This window comes from Sapajus apella, unplaced genomic scaffold (genome assembly GCF_009761245.1).
Source record: "Sapajus apella isolate SASKATOON/1434 unplaced genomic scaffold, GSC_monkey_1.0 scaffold169, whole genome shotgun sequence".
NCBI lineage: Eukaryota > Metazoa > Chordata > Mammalia > Primates > Cebidae > Sapajus > Sapajus apella.
This window is the reverse complement of record NW_022437109.1, coordinates 1171725-1194360: the sequence shown is the minus strand read 5'-3', so window position 1 is coordinate 1194360 and position 22636 is coordinate 1171725. Positions and strand designations below refer to the sequence as shown.

At 39.9% G+C, this 22636-nt stretch overlaps 1 protein-coding gene across 10 annotated transcripts in view; it reads right to left on the bottom strand.

The window, feature by feature from the left end:
• The window catches only part of ARNT (aryl hydrocarbon receptor nuclear translocator), a 67399-nt gene that overhangs the window by 29699 nt on the left and 15064 nt on the right, over positions 1 to 22636 (bottom strand). For 3 of the 10 annotated variants that reach the window (XM_032267453.1, XM_032267451.1, XM_032267452.1), the window contains exons 2-6: positions 18462 to 18573; positions 10384 to 10428; positions 6131 to 6175; positions 2753 to 2797; positions 121 to 334 (exon numbers count right to left, since the gene is read on the bottom strand). In XM_032267453.1, coding sequence (XP_032123344.1) covers positions 121 to 334; positions 2753 to 2797; positions 6131 to 6175; positions 10384 to 10428; positions 18462 to 18573 — 461 coding nt within the window. Of the gene's footprint in view, positions 1 to 120; positions 335 to 2572; positions 2638 to 2752; positions 2798 to 6130; positions 6176 to 10383; positions 10463 to 18461; positions 18574 to 22636 lie in introns of those variants that run through there. The other 7 variants (XM_032267455.1, XM_032267457.1, XM_032267456.1 and 4 more) reach the window with 5 other exon arrangements.

Below are 22636 nucleotides of genomic sequence, written 5' to 3'. Positions count from 1 at the left end.
AAATTCATTTTCCCATTGTCTGACTTTTTCCTGAAAAGCTGAATTCTTGTCTAAAAAAACAAAACTTTCAATAGATTCACCCAGACTCTAGACTCTCTCAGAGTTTTAAGTCCCAGAGACCTGATCAGTGAGAAAAGACGGTTTATAGGAGCCATCAGTGGATGTGTTGCCAGTTCCCCGCAGGGACTTCATGTGAGAAACTGCCATGCGTAAGATGGTTAGCTTGTCTGGTTTTCGAGCCAGGGCACTACAGGTGGGTACCATATCTGACAGTTCTGTGATGTAGGCTGTCATCTTGTTCCGTCGCCGCCGTTCAATTTCACTATGATTTTCCCTGCATGGAGAGAGAGAGAAGCCCCATCCGGGTGGTCACATCTGGTCACTTGGTAGCAAGGAGAGTGATATGGATACCAAGTGAGGGGTCAAAGAATGTGGTATTCAGATTTAGTGATGCTTAAGTCTCAGAAGTTAAAATAAGGTTTGCCAAACTTCTCATGCAAAGCAAGCATGAAACAGAGCTAATAAGGCAGTCAGAGAACAAGCAGATAATACAATTCCCTTCCCTCTATTTCCTGGAAACTTCACATCCTTTGTAAATTACCACTCCCTCAGAACAAAAACTGTTTTAAGGAATGACAAGCCAGGTGCGGTGGCTTACGCTTGTAAGCTCAGCACCTTGGGAGACGGAGGCAGGCGGACTACTTAAGGACAGGAGCTTGAGACCACCCTGGCTAACATGGTGAAGCCCTGTCTCTACTAAAAATACAAAATTAGCAGGGCATGGTGGCATGTGCCTGTAATTCCAGCTGCTCGGGAGGCTGAGACAGGAGAGTTGCTTGAATCTGGGAGGTAGAGGCTGTGGTGAGCCAAGATCACACCACTGCACTCCAGCCTAGGTGACAGAGTGAGACTCCAACTCAAAAAAAAAAAAAAAAAAAAGAAATGACAGTATTTTCAAATGCTGATTTTACTCACTTCAGTTCCTATGGAACATATAACCTCAGCTTGGTTAACTCCCATGTTTACTAATTCAACTATTTAAAGGCCAGAAAATAAAAGGACTAGTTTTTGCCAAATCAAGTATGTGGCTCCATAGCTGATACAAGAATTGATAGTATAGATTTCCTCAGTCTATAAAATATGGCAAGCCTCTCTCTTATTAGCAACATTAGAAGGCAGAATTTGACAATTTTAAAGTTTTATTTGGCCCATTAATGCACAAAGTCCTGCCTTCTTTATTTGGGTGTGCTGCCAGTGCACTAAACTTCTTACAAGACTTAAGATACCATCTACTAAAGGTCCCATATGGGTCCCCGGTTCTGAGACAAAGTTAACTGGGAAGTGGGAGTGGAGTGGAGAGGGGGATGCTTAAAGGTCCAGCCAGAGACAATTGGGATCTCACCAGGGAAAACAGACCACAGTCCAATACTGACTTCCTCAAAATTAAGATAGAAAGATATCAATGTTAGCAGGAATAATCCAGTAGTTTTCAAACAGGAATTTTTAAAAGCCCAGTAGTTTCTCAGTGTCCTCCATGAGGATGCCTCAAGGAGATAACCAAGCAACATGCTGCATTTCTACTTCTACTCAAACATTTGCTTTACCTTTTCTTTCTTTCTGTTACCACCTAAGAATTCTACTTGAACAAAAGTTTTGTGAAAAAAAAAGGAAAGAAAACTAAAAATATAACATAAATCTCTTCTTTCTGAGAAGAGCAAAGGGAGGTCAAGTAGGTAAGCAACTTTTCCCAGGTTGCTCTCTTCCCAATACAACGTTTTCTCCACCACATCATGCCAAATACATTTGCTGGACAGTGAAAGGGTTAGTAAGAAGCTTGAGTTAAACTGGCAGCAAAATGAGTTTGTGGCCCAGGTTAAAGAGGAAATAGTAGAAAAAAGGGGGAAAATAGTAAAAATAGGTATCGGTATCTATTATCTATTTCCTAAGTCACCCCCAAATCACAGATACTAAAAAACAGAAAAGTCTGGGTATATTTCTTCTGCAGTATTTCTACATTATGGACAACATCTCCAAAGAGGATTCTAGAGTCTCCTTTCTCAATGGCATAAAGGGTCTCACCACATAGGTCCATATTTAGTTACACTTTGCCTAAGATGTAAAATTCTACTCTCAAACATAAAGCACTCACCTTCCTAGTAGCTAACAGATTTCTGACATGTAAGCACAGAAACCTGGTCTTTTAAATAGCCACATCAAGGAAGCTAAAACTTTTCTAGGAAATTACCACAAGAAAAGATTCAGTCACCAAAGCAACACTAGTCCCGTTGTGAGAATAATCTAGGCTGTCAGTCTACATAGGAAAATAGGTGTGAGTTTCCTAAAGGTGTGAAGTAAATGCTGAAGCCTAAATACTGGGAACTAATCACAAATACAGATATATTTATTGGTTTTCTGATAAAAAGAGTATTTCCCTGTTAAAGCACCAACTGGCATAACTGCATTATTTCTAAGAGTTTTTTTTCTGTGAAACTTAGTGCTGACATAAAGAGAAAAAGATAAAAAACTTTAACAGCAATTTCTTAAATCCCTAAGCAAAGTTCCCTCAACTCACCCACTTTCTGATGGGGGAAGCCAAAGTTCCTGTTACACCCAAACTTCTAAAAAATCTTGTCCTCTCTTGCCACAGATAAGGAAAAATACAAAGAGAAAGGGAAAGAAAAGATAGAGTAAGAAAAAGGATAGAAAAAGCAGCATCATCTGCTTCATCATGCTAAAAACACTGTTCTCCTACCTGGCAAGTCTCTCTTTATCCGCAGAGCTCTGTTCATCATCCGACCTAAAAACAGAATTAATGAACTAAGCTAAAATTAAAATAAAAAGGAAGGAAGGATGGAGGGAGGAGAAATAGAGAAAGGGAAGAAAAAGAAAAGGAGAAAGAAGAAAGAAAAGGAAATAGAATAAAACAGATGGAGAGAAGAGAGGAGGGAAATGGAAATATAGGGAGGAACCTTGACCGTAACTCTACAAAGTCATCTGTTAGGATAAAGAAAAAGTAACTTACAAAAGTCAACATAAAAACAAAGCCAATATATATTGTAAATTAACATGATCTAAACACAGAAAGCATTTTGCCAATACAGAGTCTGAACAAGAACCAACCAAGGGAATTCAGGAATACCATTTTCATATACTTCTCCCAATCTGGAAAGAAAATGATATCCACATGTGCTATTCTATAATGAAAAAACTAAAGACAGAGTAAATTAAAGATGAGAGTATCAAAGATGTGACCACAAATATAATCTCTCTCTCTCCCTCTCCCACAAACAACACAGGCACATGCCACACAATGACAAAATAACCAACCAGATTTCACTGGAGAAATTATATAAATAAAACTAAGAGCTAGGTTTCTGGCATCTCCTCTATTATTGATTTGTTCCTAAAATAATTCTTAACTTTGATTCTGTCCCTTTACCATTTCTCTGCAGTATAGCTACTGGAGAAGGATACAAAGAACCATCACTAAACTTTTCCAGAAAACTGAGATACTGTAACAATGAGTGGCAACTGAAGAAATGGCAAGGTGTTGGCAGGCCAGTGTGACAGGAATGTGTCAATTCCATTTTAAATATATTTATTTTATATAGATAAAAAGGCCCTGAATAAAATGTCTAAGTATGACAGGTTAACAAGCTGAAAGATTATTTAGCTATTAAAAATGGCAAATACAATAACTTTATCGGGAATGTTTTTATAAAACAAACGATCAATAGAAAATAACACAGTAACAATGAAGAGGAATGTAAAAATTTATGCATATATTCTGATGACAAGAGAAGGATAATTGAGTGACATTCAGCAGTTTAGAGTTTTACATTCCTTGGGTGATTTCTTCTAAATAGGTCCTTAACAAACTATAAACCTTTTTTTTTTTTTTTAAAGTTGGGCAATTTTCACCTTTTGAAGATCCTCTATTAAATTCCCAAGGAGGATACATGAGGTGTATTCCTTAACAAATCATATGAATGAATTCTGTTGTTTGAAAAAAAAGTTAAGCATCTAAAATTCCCATTTCTATTGCTACTGGTACTACAGATCCATAATCCCTCATCCACCTCAATAATTCTGAATGAAATATACATACATTATTAAGCAGGACAAATGAAGACTAAAATCATTCAGGTTATGTTTTCTCAGCTTTTTGAAATTTCATCAACATACTGTGAAACTGTACTCCCAATAATAATTGATGGCCTGACTTTTTAATGAAGCTTGAAAAACTAACTTCTCATTTTAGATATGGTTCACTTCCTAAAGACTTTACAAGTATCTACTTCAATTAGCCTACATAAATAAATTATTCTTCAAAAACCTCTCAACTTCACTCATTTCCTGCTGCCACTGCCACTCTAGCCTGGGCCCTCATAATTTTATAGCTGATATTATTTCAATAGCTTCCTATCTACCTAGGCAATATTTATTGCCTATACAGTCCATCTACAGTCCATCTCTTTAATCAGTTCTATAACTGCTACCAGAGAAATATCCCTACAATGCATTTTGTATAATATCCTCTAATTCAAAGCCTGAGATGGCATCTCACCACTTCAGAATAGTTTTAAACTATTTCCCCTATCTCTCTACATCAATGGTTCTCAAAGTATGTTCCCAAGACCAGGAGCACCAGCAACAAATAAATACTAAGTACTCAGTTAATCACTGGATTTTGAAATAATAGATTATTCATTTTTCTGAGGTAGCTGCACACTTAATTTTTAAAAAAGAAATTTATTGCCTAATGATATTTAATATAAACTTTCTAAAAAGAAAACTGACATTTGAGTTAAAAAGAATTTAATAAAAAACAAAGTATATTTCATCATCTTGATAGGTAATTTAAATAAATTTAAGTTTATTTCAATCAAAACTCTACTTGCCACAAAAACTGTTTCCTTACTGTCATATTTTTTTCCCTGAGATGGAGTCTCGCTCTGTCACCCAGGCTGGAGTGCGATGGCGCCATCTCTGCTCACTGCAACCTCTGCCTCCTGGGCTCAAGCAATTCTCCTGTCTCAGCCTCCAGAGTAGTTGGGATTATAGGCACCCACCACCACGCCCGGCTAATTTTTGTATTTTTAGTAGAGATGGGGTTTCACCATGCTGGCCAGGCTGGTTTTGAACTCCTGACCTCAAATGATCTGCCTGCCTTGGCCTTCCAAAGTGCTGGGATTACAGGCATGAGCCACCACACCTGGTCTCTTACTGTCATTTTTAAAAGAACAGGACCAACCAGGCATGGTGGCTATGCCTATAATCCCAGTATATGGGAAGCTGAGGTAGAAGGATCACTGAAAGACCAGAGCTCGAGTGAGCTATGATCATGCCACTGTACTCCAGCCTGGGCAACACAGTGAAAACAATGTCTCTAAAATGTGTGTGTGTGTGTGTGTGTGTGTGTGTGTGTGTGTATTATATATGTGTGTGCGTATATACGTGTGTGTGTGTGTGTGTGTGTGTGTGTGTGTGTGTGTGAATAAAATAATAGGCTGGGCACGGTGGCTCATACCTATAATCCCAGCACTTTGGGAGGCTGAGGTGGGTGAACTGCTTGAGGTGAGGAGTTTGAGGCCAGCCTGGCCAACATGGTGAAACCCCATCTCTGCTAAAATAATTATTACAAAAATTGGACAGGCATGGTGGCACATGCCCATAATCCCAGCTACTCAGGAGGCTGAGGCAGGAAAGCAGTTTGAACCCGGGAGGCAGAGGTTGCAGGGAACTGAGATTGCACCACTGTACTCCAGCGTGGGTGACGGAGTAACCCTCCATCTCGAAAAAATAAAATAACTAAACAATTAACCTATTATTTGGAGATCCATTTAATGATAAATACAAGCACAAAATCCATAATTTGTGCTCCTATGGACACCTCACAAGCACACTGCTTTAGTTATCACATACACAGAAAAACACTGTATAAAATATACTGCTAATTTGAAGCCATGCCACCTGAACATAAATGATAGTTATAATATTAAGTTTCACATACTTCGAAACAGGAAAGAGATTGGACAGAGAAATTCAGTCTCATCCAGAAAAAATTAAAAGTCAACATGCTAGGACTGCCCAGTTCTACAACATGGATCAAGATGCTCTACTATATTACCTGGCAAACCGCTCCTTATCGTTAGACATCTGATCATCTTCACACCTGAAGGAGAAGAAAAGGATTGTTTCAAAGCATTACACTTGTTATATATATTTCACTGTGAAATGAAAACCAGAAAGGGGTTGAAATATTCAATAGAAAAAAAGCCAATAGAAAAGCATCACAAAGTGAGAGAAATAACAACAGCACCCACAGAACTTAAAAGACCCACAATTATTATTTGTCAGATTTCTGGTATTTCCATCACCCTTACCAGACACACCAAAAAAAGACAATGATCTAATGATAACACAGCTGACTGGCCTGTCAGTACTACTCTAAAGTAAGGGATAGTCTGAGGTTTTTTTAAATTATGGTTAAAAAAAAAAAAAACACATAAACTTTAACCATATGCCATTTTTTTTTTTTTTAAAGACAGAGTCTCGCTCTGTCACCCAGGCTGGAGTGCAATGGCATGATCTCGGCTCACCGAAATCTCCGCCTCCCAGGTTCAAGCGATTCTCCTGCCTGAGCCTCCCAAGTAGGTGGGATTACAGGCATGCGCCACCATGCCCAGCTAATTTTGTATTTTTAGTAGAGACGGGAGTTTTGCTGTGTTGGTCAGGCTGGTCTCAAACTCCTGACCTCAGGCTATCTGCCTGCCTCAGCCTCCCAAAGTGCTGGGATTACAGGTGTGAGCCACTGTGCCCAGCAACTATATACCATTTTTAAGTGTGTAGTTGAGTAGTGTTAACCATATTCACATTGTTGTGTAACAACTATCTAGTAACTTTTTCATCTTGCAAAACTGAAACTCTATACTCATTAAACAGCATTTTCTCATTTCTCCTTCACCCCAACCCCTTAGTAACCACCATTTTACTTTCTGTGTCTATGAATTTGACTACTGTAGATACCACGTGTAAGTGGAATCATACAGTATTTGTCTTTTTGTAATTGGCTCATTCTTTTAGTATAATGTCCTTAAGATTCATCCATTTTGCAGCATATAACAGGATTTCTTTCTTTTTAAGGCTGAATGATATTCCCTTGTATGTACATACTGTATTTTCTGTATCGATTCATCTGTCAGTGGACATTTGGGTTACTTCCACCTCTTAGCTATTGCACAAAATGGGCCAGTAAACATGAGTGTGCAAATATCTCTTCAAGATTCTGCCTTCAATTATTTTATTTACACATACCCAGAAAAAAGAAGGGGGAGGCCGGGTGTGGTGGCTCACACCTGTAATCCCAGTACTTTGGGAGGCCAAGGCAGGCGGATCACGAGGTCAAAAGATTGAGACCATCCTGGTCAACATGGTGAAACCCCATCTCTACTAAAAATACAAAAATTAGCTGGGCGTTATGGCGGGTGCCTGTAGTCCCAGCTACTCGGGGAGATTTAGGCAGAAGAATTGCTTGAACCTGGGAGGCAGAGGTTGCAGTGAACTGAGATCACGCCACTGCACTCCAGCCGGGCAACAGAGCAAGACTTGGTCTAAAAACAAAAGAAGAGGAAAAGGGAATTTGGTGGTGCTTTTCTCAGGCATAATAATCTCAGTTGGTAAGATAAACTATGATAGTCTTTTTTTATGGTTAGGAAAAGGACAAATGAACCTCTCTTTGGATCTGCATGTAGTTGTGACTACTGGATTTTGTGGAAGCAATGACTCAGGGTTAGAGCTAATTGACAGGTATAAAAAAAGACTAGTGGTTACCCTCATATCTTTCATACACAGTGAAGTTCCACAAATAGCATATATCATTATAATTCAGGATTCTCAATAGGAGGAGTTCTCAAGCTGTTTAGAAAAAGTCTATCTTTTCCAGAAGTTGAAATCTCTTCCCTTCTTCACATTTATTGAGACTCATTAAGTCTCAAGAGACCTCTTGGAGAATTACTTCCACTTGCAACCATTTCTTTATGACGGCCAAGTCACGGTTGGTTGTTGTTTTCAAGAGTATTTGGCAAGGTTCATCAACTAGTCAGTAGCCAGAAATATGAGCCTTAACTTTAAATGTTACTATAAAAAAAAGTAGATGTTATTAACTGTATGAAGCATTATAAAACTAAACAATGGTAAGCAATTTACAATATGGACCTCCTTTGTATAAAAACAAAAACTGGCGAGATGAGTGTGTGTACATTCACACATACACATTTATATACAATTATATGCACATTGAATATTTCTGGAAGGATACTCAATAAGCTGGAAACTGTAGTTGTCTCAAGAGTTCTGAAGGTCCAAAGTGAAAAGAAGGTGCGCTTTCACTGTATATAACTCTGTACTGTTTTAAATTTTGGTGTTTTTCTTTTTTTTATTTTTTGAGACAAGGTTGCCCAGGTTGGAGAGCAGTGGCACAACCTTGGCTCACTGCAACGTCCACCTCCAGGACTCAAGCCATCCTCCAGCTACTCAGCTTCCCGAGTAGCTGGGACTACAGGCACACACCATCACATCTAGCTAATTTTTCTAATTTTTTTTGTGCAGATGGAGTTTTGTCATGTTGCCCAGACTGGTCTTGAACTCCTGAGCTTAAGCGATCTTCCCACCTCAGCCTCCTAAAGTACTGGGAATACAGGTGTGAGCCACCATGCCTAGGCTGAAATTTCTGTAATAAAGTACATTTATATTACTTTCCCAATTAAAAAAAAAAGAAACTTAGTTAATAAACTAATAAATAAAAAAATAAATAAATGATATTAAATCTAGGCACCAACATAATTAAGTCATTAAAAAAAAAAATCTCAAATATCTGTTACTCAGCAACGTACAGACTACCTGGGTAGTATTTTCAACTCTGGAAAGAAAAAAAGCAGGTTGCAGTCAAAATTCTCTTCCTTTCTTTGAGTCTCACTGCTTTTCTTACTTAAAAACAAGACAAGCGATTGGTCTTCAGCAAGAATACCTCCCTTTTCTGAAAGAACTCCTTCATCAAAATATTAAAAAGTCCATTCTGAGGCCGGGTACAGTGGCAAATGCTGCAATCCCAATACTTTGGGAGGCCAAGGTGGGAGCGTCATGTGAACCCAGGAGTTAAAGACCAGGCTGGGCAACATAATTTTAAAATTAGCCAGCTAGTATGGCTTACACCTGTAATTCCAGCTACTTGGGAGACTGAGGTGGGAGGACTGTTTGAGCCTTGGATGTCGAGACTGTAGTGAGCCAAGATTGTGCCACTGCACTCCAGTCTGGGTGACAGGGCAAGACCCTATCTCAAAAAAAATAATAAAATAGACCAGGCGTAGTGGCTCATGCCTATAATCCCAGCACTTTGGGAGGCCAAGGTGGATAAACCATTTAAGGGCAAGAGTTCAAGGCCAGCATGGTTAACATGGTGAAACCCCGTCTCTACTAAAAATACAAAAATTAGCTAGGTGTGGTGTGTAGTCCCAGCTACTCAGGAGGCTGAGGCACAAGAATCGCTTGAACCTGGAAGGCAGAGGTTGTAGTGAGCCAAGATGACACCACTGGACTCCCGCCTGGGCAACAGAGGAAGACTCTGTGTCAAAACAAACAAATAAATAAATAGTCCATTTTAAAAGCTCCAGTAGGTTAATTACTCAAAAATACAAATTCCAATTCCTGCTACCTGTAACAGGAGTTAACAGGTATCAGAGGTTATGACAGAGTAGTAGATTAATGACTCCTCAACCAATGAATTAGACCTCCCAGTATGTACTTCCTTGTGTAACCCCCTCACACACTCACAACTGGAAAATATGACTTGCTTTGGCCAATGGGACATAAGCAAATGTCATATAGCAGAGGCTTGGTAAGCACTTGCACACTGGGACTTGCGCTGTAGATTGGAGCCATCACCACATGAAGAAATTCAGTCTGGTCTCCTTGAGGATAAAAAAACCAGAGAGAGAGAAATACCCAGCCATCTCAGCTGAGTCCAGTTCTCAGCTGACAAGCTGAGAATGCAGTCTTATGAGTGAGTCTAGGTGAGATAAGCAGAATAAACATGCAGTCAATCCACAGAATTGAGAAATAACACTGTTGTTCTTTTTAAGCTATAAAGTAATAGAGAACTGATACGGAGGGTTTGTAAATGCTATCCTCTCCTTACTGAGGTCCTTTCTCCAGAGATATTAATGAAATGCTTAAAAATTTTCTGAGATATGATATGAATATTTATAGTTTTAGGATGAAGTGCTCTCCTTAGACCTAAGGACAAAAATTTACAAGTCAGAAGTATAAAGATTATAAACTAATTTTTAATATCAGACATCTAAGGAAAGTTTTTCAGTCTCTTACCTCAAAAATTTACCATTCCCTTCTCCATCATCATCAAAATCCAGCCTGAGGAAAGCCAACAATAAATACTTTAAGCCTGCTGATAATACAGAACATTAAGAAATTAAAATTTCTCAACACAAGCTACCTATACACCCACCCAAATTGAAGAAGGAAAAGAGGAAGCGGCAGAAGTCAAACACAGCTACATTACCTCTTCCTCATAGGGCCAAACTAGGCAAAGAAGTAGAAAATTGTATACAGGCACGGTGGCTCATACCTGTAATCCCAGCATTTTCGGTGGCTGAGGTAGGTGGATCAACTGAGGTCAGGAGTTCAAGACCAGCCTGATCAACATAGTGAAACCTCGTCTCTACTAAAAATACAAAAATTAGCCAGGCATGGTAGCAGGCACCTGTAATCTCAGCTACTTGGGAGGCTGATGCAGGAGAACTGCTGGAACCCGGGAGGCGGAGGTTGCAGTGAGCCAAGATCACGTCACTGCACTCCAGCCTGGGCAACAACAGCGAGACTTCACCTCAAAAAAGGAAAAAAAGTAGCACAATTCTGGGCAATAGAAAAAAAGTAACTTCTGCTACCGTAACACTTTCCTAGAGTAGCAGTCAATCTTTGCCAAAGTTTGGCATTAGACTACAACTGTATAAAGGGAGCAGGAATCCATTCAGAAAAGATAAGAAAAAAATTAACATAAATAATTCAGGTCCATATTTCATTTCTATAGTCTTCTCCAAGCTGTTACCAAACTTCTGAAACATCTTTCAAAACAGTGATCTTACACAAATGAGTAACTCAGCCTAAGAAGATTGTTAATGTTTCTTTCCTTCATTAATCTAATAAACATGTAATATATAGTACAGTCAAGACACTGTGCTAGGTGAGGTAAAAACAAGAACCTTCCCCTCAAGGGGCTCTTCACCTAGAGAAATACAAATATAAAACAAATAAGAATAGGAAAGTTCCACACAAGGTGTACAACTAACATGCTATAGACATTCAGTGAAAGAAGAGGTGAACTTCATTTAAGGAGGTTAGGAAAGATTATAAAGAATAAAATAGGCCAATCCCCTTGAAATCTCTGTACACCATTAAACCAAAATATTGCTCATGTTACCACCTTAACCTAGAGATCACTCTTTTTACTTCTACTAGTGGGATAACTTGGTACTGTGTGCCTCTAGATGGGTTGCATTTGAAGTACATATACAGCATCAATCCTGAAAGGGTTTGCTCCCCTTCCTCCTTCCTGAATCCCCTGATCACCTGTGAAAATCCTATCTATCTACCCAGTAACTCCAATTCTTTCTTCCTCTCTCTCTTTCTTTCTTTTTAAGAAACAGGGTCTCACTTTGTTGCTCAGGCTAGAGGACAGTGGCATGATCACAGCTCACTGCCGCCCTGAGCTCCTGGGCTCAAGGGATCCTCCCATCTCAGCCTCCCAACTAGCTGGGTCTATAGGAGCATAACACTGCACCCGATTATTTTTTTTTTTTTGAGATAAGAGTATTGCTCTGTCGCCCAGGCTAGAGTGCAGTGGCATGATTTTGTCTCACTGCAACCTCCACCTCCCAGGTTCAAGCGATTCTCCTACCTCAGCCTCCCAAGTAGCTGGGATTCTAGGCATCTGCCACCAAAGGAGTTTCACCATCTTGGCCAGACTGGTCTCAAATTCCTGACTTCACGATCCACCTGCCTTGGCCTCCCAAAGTGCTGGGATTACAGGCATGAGCCACGGAGCCTGGCCCTAAATTTTTTTATTTTAAAAAATCTCAGCCAGGTGTGGTTGCTCACATCTGCAATCCCAGCACTTTGAGAGGCCAAGGCGGGTAAACTGCCTGAGCTCAAGAGTTCAAGACCAGCCTAGGAAACATGGTGAAACCCTGTCTCTACAAAAAATATAAAAACTAGCCAGGCATGGTGGCACATGTGTAGTCCCAGCTACCTGGGGATGGGGGTAGGCGGGGAGGAGGCAGCAGGCCTTGAGCCTAGGGGCTTAAGGCTGTAGTGAGCCGAGATTGGGCTACTGCACTCCAACCTGAGTGACAGAGTAAGACTCCATCTCAAAAAAGAAAACGGGCCAAGCACAGTGGCTCATGCCGGTAATCCCAGCACTTTGGGAACCAAAGCAGGTGGATCACTTGAGGTCAAGAGTTTGAGACCAGCCTGGCCAACATGGTGAAGCCCCATCTCTAAAAATACAAAAATGTGCTGGGTGTGGTGGCACACACCTGTAATCCTAGCTACTCAGGAGGCTGAGGCAGGAGAATCACTTGAACCCAGGCGGAAGAGGCTACAGTGAACTGAGATTGAGCCATTGTACTCCAGCCTGGGTGACAAGAGCAAAACCATATCTCAAAAGAAAAAAAAAAAAAGGAAGGGGTGAGGAAGGGAGGGAAAGGTGAAGGGAGGGAAAAGTAATTGGTAAGTCAAGGAAAAAAAATCTTGCCATTTTTCCTAGGCTGGTCTCAAATTCTTGGGTTTGAGTAATCCTCCTACCTCAGCCTCTCAAAGTGCTGGCATTAATAACTCCATTTTTAAGAATCTAAACAAATAATATGAAATAGGAAAAAAAAGTTTAGGTACAAAGAAGTTCTTTGTAGCATTATATATAACAGCAAAATCTTCAAAACAATTTAAATAACTCAAAAAGGAAGTACATCCTTTCATGCAATCATTAAAAATTATGTTTATATTGAATATATAACAAACTTTTTTTTTTTTTAAAGAAGAAAGAGAGAAAGAAAGAAAAAGAAAAAAGAAAAGAATGAAGGAGAGGAAGAAAGAGGAAGAAGAAGAGGGAGAGAGAATAGGGGTGTTGCTTTATTGCCCGGGCTAGAATGCAGTCTAAAAATGGGTATGCCTATAATTGTGTTTAATAATAGAGACATGAAAAAAAAAATGAGGGAAGAAAATAACTAACAAGCAGCCAACCAATATTTCATTAAACCTCTAAATAGGTGTGATGTAGTACTGATAAGAGTGTATATTTTGTGTATTTAAAGTGGAGAGTTCTATAAATGTTAATTAAGTCTACTTGTTCCGGATCTAAGTTCAAGTCCTGAATATTGTTGTTAACTTTCTGTCTCATTGATCTATCTAATACTAATGTTGAAGACTCCCACTATTATTGTGTGGGAGTCTAAGTCTCTTTGTAAGTCTTATATATCTGGGTATTCCTGTATTGGGTGCGTATATATTTAGGATCTTCAGCTCCTCTTGTTACATTCATCCTTTTATCATTATGTAATATCCTTCTTTGCTTCTTTTGATCTTTGTTGCTTTCAGTCTATTTTATCAGCAAAAATTGCAACTCCTGCTTTCTATTTATTTCTCTATTTTTGCTCTCCATTTGGTTGGTAAATCTTTCTCCATCCCTCTGTTTTGAGTCTTTGTGTATCCTTGCATGTGAGATGGGTCTGGATGTAGCATACCAATGGATCTTGGCCTTTTTTGCCTGCCTGTGTCTTTGGATTGGGGGATTTAGTCGATTTAAATTTAGAGTTAATAATAATATATGTGAGTTTAATACTGCCATTTAATGTTAGCTGGCTGTTTTGCCCATTAGTTGATGTAAGTTCTTAATTATGTTGATGCTGTTTATTTTTTGGTATTTTTTAGAAAGGCTGATACTGGTTGTTCCTTTCTATGTGTAGTGGTTCTTTCAGAAGCTCTTGTAAAGCAGGCCTGTGGTGATGAAATCTCTGAGTGCTTGCTTGTTCACAAAAGATTTTATTTTTCCTTCACTTATGAAGCTTAGTTTGGCTGGATGTAAAATTCTGGGTTGAAAGTTCTTTTCTTTAAGGATGTTGAATATTGGCCCCCACTCTCTTCTGGCTTGTAGGGTTTCTGCTGAGAGATCTGCTGTGAGTCTGATAGGCTTCCCTTTATGGGTAACCTGACCTTTCTCTCTGGCTGCCCTCAGTATTTTCTCTTTCATTTCAACCCTGGTGAATCTGGCGATTATGTGCCTTGAGGTTGGTCTTCTTGAGGAATATCTTTGTGGTGTTCTCTGTATTACCTGGAGTTGAATATTGTCCTGCCTTGCTAGGTTGGGAAAGTTTTCCTGAATAACATCCTGAAGCGTATTTTCCGGCTTGGATTGATTCTCTTCGTCACATTCAGGTACACCTATCAAACGTAGATTAGGTCTTTTCACATAGTCCCATATTTCTTGGAGACTTTGCTCGTTCCTTTTTATCCTTTTCTCTCTAATCTTGTCTTCTCGTTTTATTTCATTAAGTTGGTCTTCAACCTCTGATATCTTTTCTTCTGCTTGATCAATTCGGCTGTTAAAACTTGTGCATACTTCGCAAAGTTCTCGTGTTGTGTTTTTCAGCTCCCTTAATTCACTTATATTCCTCTCTAAATTGTGTATTCTTGTTAACATTTCGTCAAACCGTTTTTCAAAGTTCTTAGTTTCTTTGCATTGGGTTAGAACAAGTTCTTTTAATTCCCAGAAGTTTCTTATCATCCACCTTTTAAAGCCTGCTTCTGTTGATGGAACACAGTCTTTCTCCATCAGGCCTTGTTCTGTTGCTGATGAGGAACTATGATCCCTTGCAAAGGGAGAGGCGTTCTGATTTTGGGTATTCTCAGCCTTTTTAGGCTGGCTTCTTCCCTTCGTTATAGATTTATCCATCTGTGGTCTTTATAATTACCGTCTTTATAGTTGGGTTTCTGAATGGACGTCCAACTTGTTGATTCCCAGCGCTAAAATCTGAGCAACCCACTGCGCCGGCCAAATCAGCAGCATTAAGATTGACGGTGCTTTTCTGACTCTGCACCAAGACCCGCCGCACCAAGGCAGCGGTAAAACCGCCTCTCCAGCCACAAGAGTCGCACTGGCGACCCATGGGGCTCCTCCGCTCGGAATCTCCTGGTGCGTGAGCAACAAAAATTCATCTGAAAGTGTGGTGTCCTCTCGTTCTCTGCGCTTTCACTGGGAGCTACAATCCTGAGCTGCTAGTGATCAGCCATCTTGGATCTCTCTCCGACAATCTTTTTTAAAAAGGGCTGAGTGAAGTAGGTCACGTCTGTAATCCCAACACTTTTTAGGAGGTTGAGGAGGGAGAGCTGCTATAGCACAGTAGTTTTAGAGCAGCCTGGGCAACATAGTGAGATCTTGTCTCTAAAAAAAAAAAAAAAAAATAGCCAGGTACAGTGGCATACGCCTGTGGTCCCAGCTACTTGGGGAACTGAGGTAGAAGGACTGCTTGGGGCCAGGAATTGAGGGTATAATAAGACATGATCATGCCACTGCACTCCAGCCTGGGCAACAGAGCAAGACTCTGTCTCTAAAATGTGTGTGTGTCTGGAGGGGGGGGTGTATTGCTTATTATTTATATAAAGTGAAAAGACTGGATGCGCACGGTGGCTCATGCCTGTAATCTGAGCGTGTGTGTGTGGGTGGTGTGTGTGTGTACTGCTTATTATTTATACAAAGTAAAAAGAATGAACATGCGCGGTGGCTCATGCCTGTAATCCCAGCACTTTGGGAGGCCAAGGCGGGCAGATCACCTGAGGTCGGGAGTTGGAGAACAGCCTGACCAACATGGAGAAACCCCATCTCTACTAAAAATACAAAATTAGCCGGGGAAGGTGGTACACACCTGTAATCCCAGCTACTCGGGAGGCTGAGGCAGGAGAATCACTTGAACCTGGGAAGTGGAGGTTGCAGTGAGCCAAGATCATACCATTGCACTCCAGCCTAGGCAACAAGAGCAAAATTCCATCTCAAAAGAAAAAAGAAATGACAAGACCAGGCTATATAAAACTATATAATTACATAACTATTGAAAACAATTTATATATAAAGACTGAAGGACATGCACTAAAAAACACTGAATTATATTTTGGCCATTTTATTGTTCTTTCTAACTTTTTGTATTTTCCAATCTTTCTTTAAAAGAAATATTAGGCCAGGTATAGTGGCTCATGCCTGTAATTCCACAGCACTTTGGAAGGCCAAGGCGGATGGATCACAAGGTCAAGAGATTGAGTGAGCCCATCCTGGCCAACATGGTAAAACGCTGTCTCTATTAAAAATACAAAAATTAGCCAGGCGTGGTAGTGCCTGCCTATAGAACCAGCTGCTCAGGAGGCTGAGGCAGGAGAATTGCTTGAAACCGGGAGGTGGGAGTTGTAGTGAGCTGAGATGGCACCACTGCACTCCAGCCTGGAGACAGAACGAGACTCTGTCTCAAAAAAATAGTAAAATAAAAAGAAATATTAAAAGACTTCTTTTAGGACAGGTGAGGTGGCTCACACCTGTAATCCCAGTACTCTGGGAGGCCAAGGCAGGAGGACTGCTTGAGGCCAGAGTTTGAGGCTGCAGTGGGCCATGATTGTACCTCTGCACTCCAGCCAGGGTGACAGAGCAAGACCCTGTCTCTAAAAGAACAACAACAAAAAAAAATTTTAAGACTTCCTTTAATATATTTTTCTGATTACCAATCATACATGTTCATTTCAGAAAATCTGAAAAATCAAAAAAAAAAGAAACCATAAATCACCCATAATACTATTACACAGAAATCTGTGTATTCTTTCAGTGTTTTTTCCGATGTACATGTTATACATATTTTTTGATAGTGAATACTATCATAACCTTTCTTAATAGATTGTGAACATTTTTCTATACTGAAACATGTCACTTCTAACTATACAGCATTCCATTTTAAATACACTAGAACCTTCTCAAGTGATGCCTTAATTTTAATATTTATAATACTTCTAATTGTTTGCTACTATATGTAACCATAACACAGTGTTTAAAAGAGTAAACTACAAAGCTAAACTGGCAAAGTTCATATCCTATATCTGACACTTACTAGCTTTACAATCTTAGAATGTTACTTATTTACCTTATGCTTCAGCAAATGTGTTAAAATGTGTAAAGCTCCTAAACACATATCAAGTCTTATTATGTTACTCATGTTACCATTTAACCCAGGCATCATTATTCCATTACTATTGGTGGGACAAAAACCTAAAGTCTGGTTGTAATTAGCTACATGATTTTCAAAAAGAAAAAGAAGGAAAGGCTGGGCATGGTGGCTCACACCTGTAATCCCAGCACTTTGGGAGGCCAAGGCAGGCAGATCGTGAGGTCAAGAGATCGATACCATCCTGGCCTGAAACTATGTCAGAGATGGGGTGAAACTCCGTCTCTACTAAAATTACAAAATTAGCCGGGCGTGGTGGCACACACCTGTAGTCCCAGCAACTTTGGAGGCTGAGGCAGGAGAATCACTTGAACCCAGGAGGTATAGGTTGCAGTGAGCTGAGATCGTGCCACTGCACTCCAGCCTGGTGACAGAGTGAGGCTCCATCACAAAGAAAAAAAAAAAAGGTAAAAGGGAAATTTAATACCAAAAAATAAATAAAATAGTGCCCACTCCTCCAGTCCCCTCTAACACAACCTTCTTTCTGAATCTTTTCTCAATCTTTACCAATCAAATGTATATTTCCATACACAGAAAAACATAGCACCAAATTTGTCCCTTTCTAACAAAACTAGGCATAGTCTATCGTAACTTTATGTGTATAATAATTATTTCTGTCAGAACACAAGCAACTTCGATAAAAGGACTGTGTCTTATTTATCTTTACAACCTACTTGGATCAGCACAATGTCATAACACTAATTAGGAATTTAATAAATACTTTTGGAACTGAATGGACTATTCCAAACCAAGCAATATATCAATATCTTGGAAGAGAGTTATTCTAGAGCTCAGCATTCTCTAAATTCAGAAAAGCAGCCTATCAAAATGATTTTGAGAATATAGACACAAAGCTTAATGAAAGCAGTTTTCTTAGGCATAGTGAAATCTCTGGGCTTAGCTACAGTCCTTTATCTTACAGAAATTTTTTGTTTCAAAAAAGAACTGCTTACAGGAAACTTAGATAAAAACATAAATTGTTCATAAGGAAAAATTCAGGGACTAAGGAGACTTATATGACAGTAGTACAGTAAGTAATCAAGTTGAAGAGTTATGGTCAGGAATAGGCACGTGGGTTCTGCAAATAAATGATGCTGGTTTCTGGAGAGACATTTGTAACACACTACACTCACTCACCCTGGCCGCCGCTTAATAGCCCTCTGGACAATGGCTCCTCCACCTTGAAGTCCAGGTCCAGGGTTTCCAGAGGCAATGGCTGGACCCAGTGGTGGGACATCTGATGTCATTTCTGTCAAGAAAATAACGAAGTAAACATTTTTTAAAAGATGGTCCTTGCTTATCATCAGTATTATCAAGTTAGATAAAAGAAAGGTTCAGGCTATAGGCAGAATCTCAGCAGTTTGCTAAAAATCCTAAATGCTCGTATCCAGATTGCTCTTCTTGCTTTTTTTAAGACCAGGTCTCACTCTGTTGCCTGGGCTAGAGTGCACTGGTGTAATCATAGCTCACCCAGCCTCCTGAGTAGCTGGGACTACAGGCACATGCCACCATGCCTAGCTAATTTTTGTATTTTTAGTAGAGATGGGGTTTCACCATGTTGGCCAGGATGGTCTCAATCTCTTGATCTTGGGATCTGCCTGCCTTGGCCTTCCAAAGTGCTGGGATTACAGGCATGAGCCACCGCACCTGGTCTTTTTTTTTTTTTTTTTTAAAACAGTGTCTGACTCTATCTAGCCGAGGCTGGAGTGCAGTGGCATGATCATGGCTCACTGCAGCCTCAACCTCCCATGTTCAAGTTATCCTCCTGCATCAGCTTCCCAAGTAGCTGGTACTACAGGTGGGCACCACCGCACCTAGTTTATTATTTTTTTTTTTTTTGTAGAGACAGGGTCTCACTATGTTACCCAGGCTGGTATTGAACTCCTGAGCTCAAGCACTCCTCCCAGGTCAGCTTCCCAAAGCACTGGGATTACAGGAGTAAGCCACAGAGCCCAGCCTTGAGTACATTTTATCTCTGATTTTTTATCTCAGTTTATATATACCTAACTCTGTAATCAAAACAGGTACAGGCTGGGCACAGTGGCTCATCCCTGTAATCCAAGAGCTTTGGGAGGTCAAGGTGGACAGATCATTTTAGCTTAGGAGTTCGAGACTGGCCTCTGCAACACAGTGAAACCCCACCTGTACAAAAAATACAAGTTATCCAGCATGGTGGTGTATGCCTATAGTTCTAGCTACTCAAGAGGCTGATGTGGGAGGATCACTTAAGTCTGGGAGGTCAAGGCTGCAGTGAGCCATGATTGCACTACAACACACCACCCTGGAAAACAGAGTGAGACCCTGTCAAAAAAATAAAATAAAATAAAATAAAACGTGTATTTTTGCATTTTTTTCTAGTAAAAATGGAGGCCTGATCTTCAACTTGCTCTTGTCATTTAAAAATACATCATGCACATCTATCTACACACACAATCACACACACATCTCATTATTTTTGTTAGTTCATACTGTATAATGCACAATATTTTGTGCATCAAATAACAGTATCAACAGAGTGAAAAGCCAATCTATGGAATAGAAAAAAAAATTCTCTTTTTTTTTTTTTTGACGGAGTCTTACTCTGTCACCCAGGCTGGAGTGCAGTAGTGTGATCTCAACTCACTGCAACCTCCAACTCCGAGGTTCAAGTGATTCTCAAGCCCCAGCCTCCCAAACAGCTGGGATTACAGTCATGCACCACCATGCCTGGCTAATTTTTATATTTTTAGTACAGATGGGGTTCCACCATGTTGGCCAGGCTGGTCTCGAACTCCCAACCTCAGGTGATCTGCCTGCCTCAGTCTCACGAAGTGCCAGGATTACAGGTGTGAATCACCACACCAGGAAGAAAATAATTTTTCAAATCATATATGCAACACAGAATTAATATCCAAAATATATAAATAACAACCAGGCACGGTGGCTCACACCTGTAATCACACTTTGGGTGGCTCAGACACTTTGGGAGGCCAAGGCAGGCATATCACCTGAGGTTAGGAGTTCAAGACCAGCCTGGCCAACATGGTAAAACCCTGTCTCTACTGAAAATACAAAAATTAGCTAGGCATGGTGGTGGGTGCCTGTAATCCCAGCTACTCAGGAGGGAGGCTGAGGCAGGGAGAATTAACTGAACCCAGGAGGCGGAGGTTGCATTGAGCTGAGATCACGCCACTGCAATCCAGCCTGGGCGACAGAGCAAGACTCCACCTAAAAAATAAATAAATAAAAAATAAACAAAATATATAAACAGCTCCTACAACTCAAGAAAAAGCAAAGCCAATTTTAAAAGGTGCAAAGAACTTGAATAAGCATATCTACAAAGAAGATATACTACTGGCCAATAAATACATGTAAAGTGCTCAACATAACTCATCACTAGGGAAATACAAATCAAAACCACAATGAGAAAGCATTTAATACCCATTAAAATTATTATTATCCAAAAATACATAAATAAATAAAGTATTGGCAAGGATGTGGAGAAATTAAAACCCTTATGCATTGCTAGTGGAAATGTAAAATGGTGTAACCACAATAGAAAACAGTATGGAGATGCCTCCAGAAATTAAAAATAAAATGAGGTGCAGTGGTGCGCACCTGTAGTCCCAGCTACTCAGGGGTCTGAGGCAGGAGGATCCTGAGTCCAAGACCAGGCTGGGAAGCACAGCAAGATACCATCTCAAAAAAAAATAAAAAATTAAAATTAAAAAATAGAATTACCACATGATCCAGCAATTCCACTTCTGGGTATATACCAGAAAGATTCAAACGCAGGATCTCAAAGAAACATTTGTATACCCACGTTCATAGAAGTACTATTCAACAATAGTCAAGGATGAGGGCAACCCCAGTGTCTATCTACAAGTTAACGGATAAAGAAACTGGGGCTGAACATGGTGGCCTACACCTGTAAGGCTAGCACTTTGGAAGGCCAAGGCAGGAGGATCATTTAAGTCCAGGAGTTCAAGACCACCCTGAACAACATAGTGAGACCCCATCTCTACAAAAAATAAACAAAATTAGCCATACATGTGGTATGTGCCTGATTACAGGTGTGAGCCACTACACCCAGCCAGGGTTTTGGTAATTTTCACAAAAAAAAAAAAAAAAAAAAGGGTCATACTATACAAACTGTCCTGACTTACAATGGTTCCACCTGGGGCTTTCCACCTGTATAATGATGGGAAACCATTACAATTTCAGCATAATGTACAGTGTTCTGTGAGTTACATAATATCCAACACTTTTATTATAAAGTAAAATTTAAGTTAGATTATTTTGCCCACTGTAGGCTAATGTAAGTATTCTACACACGTTTAAGGTGGTCTAGGCTAAGCTATAATGTTTAATAGGTTAGGTATATTAAATGCATTTTTGACAGGATATTTTCAATTTACAGTGGGTTTATTGAGACATAAACCCACCATAAGTCGAGGACCATCTATATTTATTCTGAACTTTTTCTCTTCCATGCAACAACATATTGTTATGGCAATAAACACGGGTATAGGTCATTCTTTTTAATAGTTACATAGTACTCTATACTACAAATGTATAGTTATGACATTCAAACCTTCACTATCATAATATTCCAATGAACATCATTGTGTGTCTTCATTCACAGGTGCTACTACTTCCGTATTATTTCTGAAAATGACCCCCAGGGCCAAGGGTAGGCACATTTAAAACTTTGATTGCCCACTACCCAACGAGGAAGTTATACCAATTGAGAGCCTCATTGACTGCATCAATTTATCCATATCTCCAACAGCACTGTTTTGGCAATCCTTCAAATTTTTGGTCACTTTCTTGGTAAAAAAGGATTATCACTGTTAGTTTAACATACATTAAGGCTGACCATATTTTTATGTTACTACTAATTTTTCTATTTCAGCCTATAAATTTGAAATAGAGAGCATATGTTAATTTCCTAAGACAAAACATTTGTTTCCATTAAAAAAAGTTCAGGGCTAGGCACAGTGGCTCGTGTCTATAATTCCAGCACTTTGGAAAGCCAAGGCATGAACATTGCTTGAGCTCAAGAGTTCAAAACTAGCCTGGGCAGGCCGGGCACAGTGACTCATGCCTGAAATCCCAGCACTTTGTGAGGCCGAGGCGGGCAGATGACCTGAGGTTGGGAGATTGAGAACAGCCTGACTAACACGGAGAAACCCCGTCTCTACTAAAAATACAAAAATTAGCCAGGCATGGTGGCACATGCCTGTAATCCCAGCTACTTGGGAGGCTGAGGCAGGAGAACTGAGAACTGCTTGATCCCAGGAGACGGTGGTTGCAGTAAACTGAGATCGTGC